Source organism: Lepidochelys kempii, chromosome 3 (assembly GCF_965140285.1).
Source record: "Lepidochelys kempii isolate rLepKem1 chromosome 3, rLepKem1.hap1, whole genome shotgun sequence".
Taxonomy (NCBI): Eukaryota; Metazoa; Chordata; order Testudines; family Cheloniidae; genus Lepidochelys; species Lepidochelys kempii.
In genome coordinates, this window is record NC_136382.1 from 210,511,049 (window position 1) to 210,524,590 (window position 13,542).

General features: G+C 50.3%; 1 protein-coding gene across 1 annotated transcript in view; it reads left to right on the forward strand.

The window, feature by feature from the left end:
- SYNDIG1 (synapse differentiation inducing 1) overlaps nt 1-13,542 on the forward strand; it is a 95,079-nt gene that overhangs the window by 35,057 nt on the left and 46,480 nt on the right. Inside the window, exon 3 of the mRNA XM_073335334.2 lies at nt 848-985. Within this exon, the coding sequence (XP_073191435.1) occupies nt 848-985 (138 nt within the window). The remainder of the gene's footprint in view (nt 1-847; nt 986-13,542) is intronic.

Sequence of the window (13,542 nt, forward strand, 5' to 3'; positions counted from 1 at the left end):
GGGTGAAGTGCTTAGAAATGACGAAAGCACAAGAGGCCGTATCGTAAGAGACTAACATGGTTACTACGGCGTCACTAGGGCTCGACCAAGGTTTACACGTCGGGCCTTCCCCCGAACAGGGAACAGCAACAGGGTCTGTGCTTAGTGTGACCCCCCGTCCCTAACTGGGCAGGCCAGTCCTGAAATGTACAGTTCGAGTCCCGGTCCTGGGCTGAATGACTCCAGGACAGCATTTGTCCCCGATGCCCTGTGGCCCCGCTCTGCCTCCACCTGAGGCTCGGGGCAGTGCCAGCCTCTTCCCCGTGGGGGGCTGAGGGGAGCCTTAGCACCCCATCGCCATGAGGCCCCGCCCCCTGCTCCTCCTCTCCCCCCATGGCCCCGCCCTCTGGCCAGAAGCTGGAGACTGGGGCTGCCTGGGCAACTCTTACTACTGCCCGAGTCCCGGACCCTCCCCTTGCCCTGGTCAGCGCACCCCAGGGACAGGGACACAGGCCGGGGCTTCTCTGGGGCACCCTAGCCCCCCGGCCAGGGCAGATGGAGGGGCCCGGGCTCCCTGGGCAGCTCTTACCATGGCTCAGCTCTGGCTTCTGGCCTGGGCGGGGCCACCGGGGGAAGAGGAGGAGCAGGAGGCGGGGCCTCATGGCAAGGGGGTGGGGCTCCTGTATGTGACCCTTTTTTTTGCATTTTGAAAAGGTGATCACCCTGTCTGTGCTATAAAAATACGCTGAAAGTTACTGGGGAGGTTCTTCTCGTAGGTGCTCACAGACTGCGCCTTTGGCAGGGGAGGAGTAATTGCATCATTAACCGGGTTTTTTTTCTTTCTTCCTGCTTCCTCTTGCTCTTCCAGAGCGACTACTCGAGTGACACAGAGAGTGAAGACAATTTCCTCATGATGCCCCCAAGGGATCATCTCGGCCTCAGCGTATTCTCCATGCTCTGCTGCTTTTGGCCACTGGGGATTGCTGCCTTTTATTTGTCACATGAGGTAATGTAAAAGTCTCTCCTGCTAACTCAGAACACTGTAGCCTAGGATTTGGATGGACCCAGTGTGATGTGGAAGGGGGCAACTGGGCATATATTTTTGGGTTACACACACACACACACGTTGTGGGTAGCTAGAAGCAGAGAGGGGTTCAGAGTATAGATAACCCACTGGTGAGTGTGTGTTACAGGTCTCCTTCTGTGTAAATGCATATATCGATGGTGGTATATACCTACATGTTTTCCTTTGTACTGAGTGCAGATGCTATAAAAGTCCTTAGCTCTGATTCTTGTGGTCCAGTCCTATGTTGCTTCATAGCTGAGAGGGTCAAGAATTTTCTGTTGGAAAATATCCTTTTTGGAAAAATTCAATTTTGCAAGGGAGAAACTTAAATGTTGCTGAAAAATTTCCATTCCCCCTTCCCAGGGAAACTCTAAATGACCACTAACAGACAGCCCACCTGGAAGGCTCTGTCAGTTTCATTTTCTGTCCAGGAGAAAAGTGAAATTGACAAGAGCATTCCAGGCAGGCAGAGGGAAAGCTGAAAAACTCCATTTTGGTTCTTTCCAAAATGGATTTTTTCTGGGAATCCCTTCCTGAGACCTTTTTGCTTTTTTGACTTTTCAACCCCATTCAGATGGAAAAATTTCCAAAAACATGAAATTTGTCTCAGGAAGGATTTCCCTTTTCCAGCCACAGTATGACAAATATCCACTGAACGTCTCTACATCTCCCTCTAGTACGTCTTCATAAAGCCTGAAATCTCTCAGAACAGAGGGTCATGTAACTTACAGGCCTGGAATCACATTGGTGGGCTCGTCAGTGGTCATAATGAAGTGAGCTGCCAACACTAGGCTGTTAGCTGTTACCACTCAAGAAAGAGATCTTGGAGTCATTGTGGATAGTTCTCTGAAAACATCCTCTTAGTGTGCATTGGCAGAAGTTGGGAATCATTAAGAAAGGGTTTAGTTTATCAATTTGTTCCAAAACCTCCTCTAATCACACCTCAATCTGGGACACTTTCTCAGATTTGTCATCTAAAAAGACTGGCTCAGGTTTGGGAATCTCCCCCACATCCTCAGCCATGAAGGCTGATGCAAAGAATTCATTTAGTTTCTCCGCAATGGCCTTATTGTCCTTGAGTGCTCCTTTAGCATCTCGATCGTCCAGGGCCCCCAATGGTTGTTTAGCAACTTCCTGCTTCTGATGCACTTAAAAAAATTTTTGCTATTACTTTTTGAATTTTTGCTATTACTTTTTTTTTTTAACTATTACCAAGTGGTCAGCAAGCAGCAGCCTGTTGCAGAAGACAAGAGCCCACTTACCATTACAATTACCTGGCTCTGTCAAATTTCAGAGGGCCTGCTGGGGAAAATGGTCCTACCAGAAGGCATCCTTGCAATTCAGATAGATTAATAGAGGCTTGATTGTCAGAAAGGAAGGTACAGTGTGTTGTATATTACCTCTAGGGCAGGGTGACAAGCATTTGGGGGGAAGGAGTCAACAGTTTTTGTTTTTTAATTTAAATATATTGTGAAATGTTAGTATTATTAAACTCCGTTTTAAAATGTAAAATGTATTTTTGAAAGCTGTTTTCTCCCCCTCCCCCCAAAAAAACCCCAGACAAATGGTCTCTGAATGGTTATTGAGAGGTTTGGGGTTTTTTTGAATTTAAAGTGTTTGAGAATGTTTTCCATCCATTATTTTGGTGTGGCAGTGGTGAGAGAGAGACACGCACACAAAGTGGGGAAGGTAACGTCTCTTATTGGACCAACTTCTGTTGGTGAGAGACAAGCTTTCGAGTTACACAGCGCTCTGCTTCAAGTCTGGGAAAGGTACCCCGAGTGTCACGTTAAATCCAAGGTGGAACAGATTGTTTAGCATACGTAGTTAACACATAGTGCAAGATATTACCTCACCCACCTTGTCTCTCGCATATCCTAAGGAACCGTTCTAGGTGAGGTAGCCTGTTAACACCCTATAGTCATAGGTCTAAAAAGGGATGTTCGTGCATTGCAGATTGTTGTAATCAATAAATCCAGTGTCTTTATTAAAACTATGATTTTAATGGCTAGCAGAGTTATGAATTTAAGCTCCCAGGCTCACCTTTTGAAAGTGGTGCGCAGGTTTCCTTTGAGGATGAGGACTGAGAGGCTAGACATAGAGTGGTCGCTTTGTGAAAAGTGTTCACCCACCAGTGATGTGGTGGTTGTGTCTTTTATCGCTTTCCGGTGTAAGTTTATTGGAGAGCGCAGTGATTGTCTGGTTTCCCCCACATAGTTGTTATTGGGAGCATTTAGTACACTGGATGAAGTACAGCACACGTTGTGATAGGCTTGTGTAGGATCCAGGGATCTTGAAAGGTGTGTTGTGGGGGGTGTTGATCATCGCAGCAGGTGGAGATATGTCTGCAGGTTGCATCTGTTGCTCTGGCAGGGTCTGGTGCCGCTTAGAGTTGGTGGTTCCCGGTCTGTGGGGAGCTTGCTTCTGATGAGGAACTTGGCGAGGGTGGTGGTGGTGGTGGAGGGGGGGAGTTTGCAGGTCAGGAGAGAGTGCATCATGGAGTGGGCCACCCAAATATACCCCAAGAGAACTTCTTAATACGGGGGGGTGTGGGAGCCTTTGACCACACACCCCTAGCTGCATCTACCACCCCATAGTGGAACCCACACAGGGTATCATCAAACAGCTACAACACATACTCGATGTGGACCCCCTGCAGAAAGAAATCTTTCCTGAACCCTCTCTTCTGGCCCCATTTTACAGACAGGGAAACTGAGGCATGGGACACTGAAGTGGCTTGTCCATGGTCACCTGGCAGGCCAGTGGCAAAGTCAGGACTAGAACCCAGGTCAACTGAGTCCCAGTCCAATGCTCTGTCCTTTAGACCTCACTGTCCTATCATGTCATGCGACATATCACGTCTGACAGATAAATAAACGATTGACGGCAGAGTCAAGGCGGGTAGTTTGCAACCAGGCTTACTGAGATTTGTGTGCATGGACAATTCTGCAAATACTCATGTGCAACAAACAAATGTGCAGAAAAAGAACAAAAGACTAAATTCATCAGACAACTTGTTCGCAACAAATACCATCATAGGAACAGCTCTGGTTCTTGGGGACGTTGCTGTCCCATGCAGCAAAAGGGATGAGACAAAGGACGTAGGAGTGTTGGCTTAAATTTTCAAAAGCGATGAGTGGCTTTTCAGTGTGTCTATTTTTAGTTACCCAAATTGAGACACCTTAAAAAGGGGAAATGCAGGAAATGGCCCAACTTTATTATCATGCACATTATGTAAAGAGTGGTCACTTTGGATGGGCTATCACCAGCAGGAGAGTGAATTTGTGGGGGGGGGGGCGGAGGGTGAGAAAACCTGGATTTGTGCTGGAAATGGCCCACCTGGTGATCACTTTAGATAAGCTATTACCAGCAGGACAGTGGGGTGGGAGGAGGTATTTTTTCATATTCTCTGTGTATAAATAAAGTCTGCTGCAGTTTCCACGGTATGCATCCGATGAAGTGAGCTGTAGCTCACGAAAGCTCATGCTCAAATAAATTGGTTAGTCTCTAAGGTGCCACAAGTCCTCCTTTTCTTCTTAAAAAGGGGAATGGCTTTCACTAAGACACCCTCTGAAAACATGGCCCCTTTGCGGGGGTCTCAGGTTGGGCTCCCAAAGTCCCTAGTTGCTTTGAAAATGTAGACCAACATTTCAGCTCAGGGTTAAGTGCCGCACTGGGGCAGTGCGGAGAGGCCTGTATGGCCCTGGCCTATGCAGTATCTATTCTGTGGATGCTTTATCCTCTCCATCCTTTCAGGCCGACATCTTCTGTAAGCATGAAATTCACGTTCCAATAAAATAGTGTAATATCATCAGAGAGCGAGTGAGAGTGAGTGCTTTGAAGTGTCCCTCCTGAGAACTCAGAAAAGGAGCCTTTTCTTTGTCCTTGTAACAAAGCAATATTTTAGAAGGCTTGAGCTTTAAACGGCTTTGCAAATGAATGACTCCGACAAACCCTTATGTTTCGGGATCGAGTCAAAATTAGAAGCATTTCTTCAGTCTCCTCGCGCAAAGCTCTTGTGAGGAAGGCGCTCTTCAAAGACGAGAAGGTTCATGGCAGAAATCTTTGCAGCTAGGCTTTGTGCAGGTCTCCAAATCCAGCAGTCCCAGGCTGCGCTTCCATCCTTCACGCCTTAGACCCCACTTCCCCAGGAGAATTGGTACTTAGTGTTGTGATTTAAAAACCCCTCCTGTCAAGGCTTTCCAGGCTCCATACAGAAGACACAGCGATGTCTTGGTTCTTTTTAAACTGTTTAAATATTAATAGTTAGTTAATATTGCTTCTATTTAATTCATATTATTGCTGTATTTACATTGGCCTAAATCTTGAAGTCCATACTCAAAATCACTCAGGGAAGCTCCCAGTGGGCCAGATCCTCAGCTGGTGTAAATTGCCACTTCAGTGGAGTTACACCAACTTACACCATCTGAGGATCCAGTTCATTGACTTCAGTTGACAGTTTGCACCAGTAATAACCTCAGCATTTGCCCCACACTGCATGTTGCCAAGGTGGCCAAGATCAAGCACTCAGCAGTTAGGAAATGCCAGCATTAAGGTTGCCTGTGTAACCTTAATTTGGCCCCTTTCTGTTTATTTGGTCCTATTCTGCCTACATGTTAGGATAGGCTTTAATTACACAATCCCATACTGTTTTTCCCCAGGACCCCAAACTCATTCAGTGACTGGGTAGCTGTTTAATACCTTTCTTTAACCTCTTCATCCAAAGCCCAGCTTGAAGCCTTATTCCCTGCCCAGAACAGCGAATTATTCACGTCCTCCCGGAAAGTGCTCTCTCCAGTGTGTCTGAGGGCTAGATCCACAAAGGGGACTCAGACACAGCGTAGCAACACCGAACGTTTAGGTGCCCCGCCGTCAGATGGAATCCACAGCTCTGAGTTAGGCGTCCAGGCTCCCTGGACAATGCTTGCGGGGGGAGAGGTGCTGTGAGACCCACAAAAGCCAGCATTTCGAGCGGGGCGCCGCCTAAACTAGCCAATAGGAAATGCCAAGGAGAGGGGTGTGGCCTACGCCCCACCTCTTAAAGTGACTTGGGTAGCTAAGTCCGAGACACTTCCTTCCGTTCAGGATTCACAGCCAGGAGTCCTCTCCTGGAGTCTGGCACCAAAGCCCTTTCTCATACAAATCCAAGGCACCAGAGGTGCCCTTATAGGCTTTCGCCTAGTGGTTTGGACACTCATCCAGGCTATGGAAGGCTCATGTTTGATTCCCCCTCTGGCTAGGTAGCAGGGTCCTGACTGCGCATTTCCTTTCTTCCCAGGTGAGTGCACTAACCACTGGGATGTAAAGTCCTTCTGTCTCTGCCCTTTTACACACAGGGGAACTGATCCAGCAGGAAAGACCGAGAAAGCCCCACACCCAGATATCCTGTGGCCCAGTGGCTCCTCCAGCATTGTTTTGTCCAAGGCCTGATCCAGTGGGCCGCGACTGAGAAGTCCGATCTGGTAGGCTCCCACCGACAGGATAAGCAGGGAAACAGTTAGGTTGAGGCTACCTTAAGTCAAGGGTTAGGGGGGAGGGATAGCTCAGTGGTTTGAGCATTGGCCTGCTAAACCCAGGGTTGTGAGCTCAATCCTTGAGGGGGCCATTTAGGGATCAAGGGGGCGGGAGAAAAAAAATTGGGGACTGGTCCTGCTGTGAGCAGGGGGCTGGACTAGATGCCCTCCTGAGGTCCCTTCCGACCCCGACGGTCCATGATTCTATGAAGGCAGCTCCAGCAGCTCTGCCTGTAGAATGTGTCCAGCTTGTGAGAGCATCGGGCTTGCGCTCAGAAGCTGGGGAGTGACAACACTGAGGTGCTCTCCTGGCACTGCCCTCGGCTGCTACGTGACACTTTTCAATTCACATCCCGTTTCTCAAGTGCATCATCTGATCTCTTTCTAAAGCTGTCGGCTCACGGGTACAATCATCCAGTACCGTGTACTCCTCTGTATGACGGTGGTTTTCTTTTCTCCCACCCTTTGTCTGCCTAGTTTATTTAGGCTGTAAGCTGTTTGGCATAGGGGCTGTCCCTCACTGTGCTGTATGTACGGATCCCCGTGCAATGGCATCCTGATCTCGGCTGGGGCCCCAGCCCACCTGGCCTGAGAGCGTTGAGTCAGTTTCTGACCTACCCCTAAGCCTTCCCGCTGAACCTGAGTTACCGCCTGCTGCCTATGGGGTCATCTCTCCTCCTCCAGCCGTGGGGTTGGAATGGCGGGAGCTGCTGGCTGCCATCCGCTGCTGCTCTGTATCTGCTGTGGCGTGAGAGGCGCAGCTGCTCCATGGCACGCTCGCTCCGCACCACGCACCGTGCAAAGGAGTAGCAGCAGCTGGCAAGAGCCGGGCTTGCAGCCCCTCTCCCGGCACCCATCCCGCGGGCAGGAAGAGGAGAGAGAGCCTGAGCCAGAGAAGGCCCAGTTGTTTTCCCACATGACTGGGAACTCTGACACTTGCCTTGTGACCCTTGGGTCAGGTTGAAGAGCTCTGCTCTGTGCATGTGATTTTCAACTCACGTAAAGTAGTAGAAATCCAGCTTGTCTGGCCATCCAGTTTCCCCCCAAGTCAATAGGGTTCTGCCCACTGACACCTGGAAGAGTCTCTGACATTTGGGGATTGATCGGCTGCACGGCACCAGGACTCTCCAGGCCAGAGTGCGACACCAGAGCAGCTGATGTGAAAATAATCCGTAGGAAATGAAATCGACCGTGAAGCACAGCAATATTGCCCCTTTGGCAGTGACCTTGGGGGGCGTTTGCCTTTCCCTGCAGCCTGGGAAGTGGGTCACTTAGGATTATTCGGGTGTGTCTCAATCATTGCCCAGCCATTGCGGGAGCCTCGGGCACTGGTGGACCTGGGTCCCGCCTGTTCTCCGCCAGCAGCACATCTCCTGTGGGCTGTGATACTTTGGTCGGATTTTGGCTGTTGGGTGCTGGGTGGTGCCGGTGGCCTATGACGTACTGGAGGTCAGACTAGATGATCTGCTGCTCCCTTCTGGCCTGGCAGTCTATGACTCTAGGACTTGACTGGCGTAAAGCACCCACGCAAGTTTGCAGCGAGTTAGCTTCCCAGTTTAGGAGCTTCTCTGGAAAAGCGCAGCCCCTAATAACCCTGGCATCAGGCCTCAGCCCCCCGCAGGCGCACTGACTTGAGTTGGGGACCGTGAGTGCACACGTGAGGATGCAATTCCAAGATCAGAGCCGTGACCAGCTATACAGACACTCTGGGGAGCTCCCTTCAGCTCTTCGTAAGAAGCGGGACATCTGTGGTGTTCTGTCTACCAGCAACATTGCAAGCCAGGAGGACGCAGAGAGAATTCCACATCCAATTCCTGCAACAGGTGGTGTTTGCCCAGGACACTGGTCCTGCCCACATCCCTGGTCTCAGGGGCACCTTTCAATGACCTCGAGTGGTCACTGGTCGAACATCTCGTTTGACTGACACTCCTCCAGAAGCACAGCATGCCCTGCCCTCCATGCCGGTCGTTGACTCAGAGTATGGGCAAGGCAGCTTGCTACAGCGGGTAGGCATCCCTGGCTGATCTCCTCTCAACGTTCTCATCTAATCTGCTGCCCCTTAAGGCAAAGAGACGGGACTACGCAACACAGCAGCCAGTGTGTGCCGCAGAAGTGCTTGGAAGCAGATCAGGTAGACGATTCCTTAACAATCATTCCCTTACCAAGGAGGAATGAAGGCCAGATTATGCACTTGCAGATTTCACTGAAGAAACGTTTTCCCTCCAGCAAGATGGCTCACACGTGTGGATGTTCACGAGGGAGTCGGCTGGCTGCACGCAACGAACAGACATGGCTGTCATGACGGTGATAATGCCACGTGGTGCCTGCATATTAAGTTGAGTTTGAGTGTGTCTGCATGTCTCTGGATGTCGAGAACTGGCGGAGAAGGGCATATGCTTGCCAGAATACAGATCGGTCCTTTGTTAATGAATTTGACAGTGCTGGGACAAATGTGTGGCCATCAAGTATGTATGGGCTGTTATTGAAAGGCTGCCAGATTGAAAGTTAGCATCCAGAGTGTGTTTGCAGAAAGCCTTTGGTTTCTCATTGCTCTTGCTCATTGTCACCCCAATCATGCAGGTGATAATTGGGTGGGCGGAGGGTGAATACAGAATGACGGCAGCCAGTGCCAACATTAAATAACATGACAGCTGTTCTCAGCACAGCTACTGGGAGGAATGACCTCGCTGGAAATCTCTCCCAACATCAGGGAACTGAACTGCGGTGCCTGGAGAGGAAGAATGGTTTGGTAATTAAGGCACTGGCCTGGGATGCAGGAGATCAGGGGTTAATTCCCAGCCATGCTGCAGACTTCCAGATGATCTAGCCCATTGGGGTTACAAAACCATCATCCTTTGAAAGGAGTCTGCACACAGAAGAGAATTCAACAGGGCTGGTGATGGTGTGATGGAAGAGCTGTCTTTATGGTCATTTTGCCCTCTGGTTTCTATTGGCTAAAAAGGGCTGTGGGTCAGGAAACCTTAGCAATACCTTGTAGAAGGCCCCCTTGTCCCCTGGATCTTGTGGTCAGGTTCCTAAGTCAGGAACCAAGGCTCAGAAGAGGAGGTTAGGTTAATGAACCACTTGATTGCCTCGGCCCTGAAGCTGATCTTAAATAATTGGAAAGGTAGCTTGCAAGGAACAGACTCATCACAGTTCCGTTTACTACATGTCATTGTTTAATTATGAGAAGGCTGTGGCCCAGAAAATAAACCAGCTTGAAATGTTCAAAGAGATAGAGTTGTCTTTTACAACCATACCAGTGTGGCAGGGGCTGGTCCAGCCTGGGGATTTATCGATGAATGCTTTATGCTCTGAGGCCATAAAAACAAATGCAATTTCAACGGGTGCTGCTCTCGTGGCATATAAGAGAGGTTGTGTGTCACTGTTAATCGGTGAAGGAACGGGTTGTTCCGACACCAAGGGAGAACGTGGTTTTTAGAATACCCTTAATGTGACCTGCTCTTGCCTCCATCCTGAGCACTGCACTTCTGACACATTTACAAGGCTGCGTGATAGAGGATGTCCGGGCCAGTGCTAGCAAACATCATGAACGTTAAATGGTTGTGATTTCCTGCGTGCTCACAGACATTGATAACACCCAGTGGTGTCAGCCAAGACCTGGGACCCCACTGAGAGACAGTCCTTGCCCGAAGAGCTACAACCCCAACAGACAAAGGGAGTGTTGGCGTAAGCCTCGGTTTACAGGGGAGGGATTACAGGGCAGAGAGAGTGAGGGATTTGCTTCTGCTCACGCAGGAAGCTCTGGGCAGAGTCGAGAACTGAATAGAGATCTCCTGAATACTTGCTCTCACTGCCTTACCCACCAGCCTATCCTCCCTTATGTGCTTTAAGCCCACCACAGATTTCACTTAGCAGCCATTTCATTTGTCTCTGCTTTCAGTCTTTCCATGGAGTGGCTTGAAAAAGCACGTGGAGAAATGAATCCTCCCCGGGGGATTGGAAAAGCCAATAATATTCCCGATTGCCTGTGCTGAATCCAGCACTGACGACTGTGGAACATGCAGTGATTTCTAGTTTTAAATAAATTAGAGAAAGCAGACGGCTCCTGGTCCGTACTCTCCCAGCCAAGGCAGAGAGACGTACTGGGGTCCTTTGCCCTCTGTTTCCAAATAAGCAGGGAGATAAGACATGTAGTATAGTCCATATGATGGGCGGGATTTTCAGTGCCTGAGGAGCACAAGCCGTGATCTTGGAGTCCATGCTGCTCCATCACCGGCGCTTTGGAGAGGGGCGTCCTTCAAACGGTGGTGTCTTGTTCTCATCCGAGTGGAGAACAGGCCTCAAACGCCTGCCCTCCCAGCCCGCTCTGTGGCCCTCATCCCCGTAACAACCACCGGAGCCTCCTGAGGTCCAGTAGAACGCGTCATGCGCCTCGTCAGCCGGAGGTCGGGCGGTGCCGTTATTGTACACGTGGGGAGCTGAGGCACAGGGAGAGACGTGACTTGTTCACGGTCACACCAGGAGTTTATGGCGGAGCAGGGCCGTGGCAGGCTTGGGTGCAAGTGCCGGAATCCAAGGATTTAGGGCTTGATTCTCAAAAGAAATCAGGGGCCCAAATCCTAGAATCAGCCCCCACTGGGGCTCCCAAAACCCAGCTCAGCTGCCACCCAATCTGTTGGGGCCTGAATGTTTGCAGTAAAAGTTCCCTAGGCGCCAGTTTCTGCAATCCTGCACCAGTCTAGCTAAAATACACGGGCCATGTCCACTCCTCCCAGTCTCCTGCTATCCCACTGATAAGGCTCAAAGATCCCAGTCTGCCAGTGGCCGAACTTTCTACCCCACAACTGGTACTGCCCGCCCCCCAACAAATGGACTGGTGCTAGGCACACTTGTCCCTCCAATCAATCACCTCGCGCTGGACTTCTACTCCATACCCCCCCACACCCGAATCAGGGCTGCTCCCCTCCCCAACTCGGCAGCCACCTCCCAGTAAATCCCTTGTGACCCCGGCACTCCCCACCAGGGCCTACTGCCCAGAGCCATGCTCAGGGAATTCCTGACATGGGCTGCCCAAGGGCACCCTTGGAGTCTGCAGGCACTGGCGGGGAGTTCCAGCTGTAAACCAGTCCCTGGAATTAGGCACCTAAACCAGGTCAGACCTTCCTTATGAGAAACCAGAGGGAGAGAGACCTCCCTCCATGATAGCCTGCAGCCCCATGGCCGGGGCACTCCGCTCAGATTGGGGAGACCTGTTTTCAAATCCCTATTCGACCTGTCTTGGAGCAGGAACTGGAGTCTCCCCTCTCCTGGGTGAGTGCCCTGACCACTGGGCTATTGGGTATGCTAGGGCATGCTCTCTGTCCAATCCACCCCCTCCTTTGGCGTGAGGCCCATCTGGTAGGCCTGGTTTGGACAGCACCTGCTGGATTGGGCCCCACAGGCAGGGGAATGATACTGTGAGAAGCCTGCCGGGACTTGGGTGTCCCCATTGGTGGGAATTTGGGTGCCAGCTAAACAAGGGGTTTGAGGCTCTCCGTGAACTTGGGCACCTAAAGGGCAGTTAGGCGTATTAGCCCCTTTGTGGATCCAGACCTACCTGGCTGGCCTGAGGTCACTCAGCAGGCCTGGGGCAGAGCAGGGATCTGAGCTGGACTCTGAGGTTCCAGGCTGACGCCCCAGCCATCGGCCCATCTGTCCGTGGCTGGCGCTTTTAGTGCACGTGAGAATTAAGCCTGTGTGCCCCTAGCTGTTCAGAGGCAGCCAGTCTCCTCCCGCTGGAATCACACCTGACCCTTTGAGATTTCTCCAGTCCGAGAAGGTCTTGTGTAAAATGCCGCTCATCACTCCTCTCAGATCAGTCTGGAACCTGGGCGGAGTGTAATGCTCCCACCGTGTGAGAATGGGGAAGGTGTGGAGTGAGGGGAAGGTGCAGGAGAAGGTCAATAGCACTCTTCTCCAGTGTACATAAAATATTCCATTAGTTTTATTACCGAGAATACATTGGCATCATGTGGATCCGTAGGCGCATTTCAGTGCCGTAAGTACCTCTGAGAGATGCGAGGAGGCTGAGTCTCGTGAAAGGGTTATTTTGATTAGGAACAGCCCTTGTCTTTGGGAACAATGCCATAATATTAGTTAATGGGCTAATCTTTCACCTCTGGCTGCACAGATTTCAGTTGCCAAAGGCACAAATGAATTGAGTGGTGGAATTAGGTGACCCAGGAGACTGGTAATAGACTATGGGAAATTTAATCTCTAGATCACTGACCAAGGCTGGTAGTGGCTAAAAGTAATTGGCACCTGATGGCTGCTCAGAGACCAGAGGCTAAGGCACTGATTCAGGGAAACACTTGGCTCCCGAACCGATTGGTCAGTGCATCTTCACTATTCCTGCGGTGGCCCGGTAAATGATCAAGGTCAGGGCGATAAAGCTCAATCATCTCTGGCTATTTCTTTGGGCTCTTGTCGGCATTTCAGCTGTAGGGCTTTCAATCAGCTATGGCTCAAACAGGACCTCAGACAGCCACTAGCTCAGAGCTATGGCTGAGATTTGCAAAACACAGGAGGCGAACGCATGGCTCCTAAATCCATATTTAGGCACCTGATTAATAGACTAAGTTTTGGAAGCACTGAACCCCCTGCTGTTTCTACTGAACTCAATGGGAACCTCTGAGGGACCCACATTGGTAGTGGGAATTTTATTCATTATTTTATTGTCATCGAGTGCTGGGTCATCCCAGTCATGGCCCAGCACTCGATACAGACACAGAATAAAAAGACCATCCTTGCCTCCAGAAGCTTACAATCTAATAGTGCCCAAGCCTTTTACAATCCAAACCAGGCAGTTGTGCACGTACATTTAGACATTTGGCAACTTGGCCAAAGATGCACCATGAAAACCTTTGGAAACAGTGGAAGCAGCCAGTCCAGCCGGGAGCTATAAGTGTATAACATCCTTTGTCATTTAAGGCTGCTAGAATCAGTTCCTGCTTGAGAAGTTCTTTTGTCAGTCATTTGAAA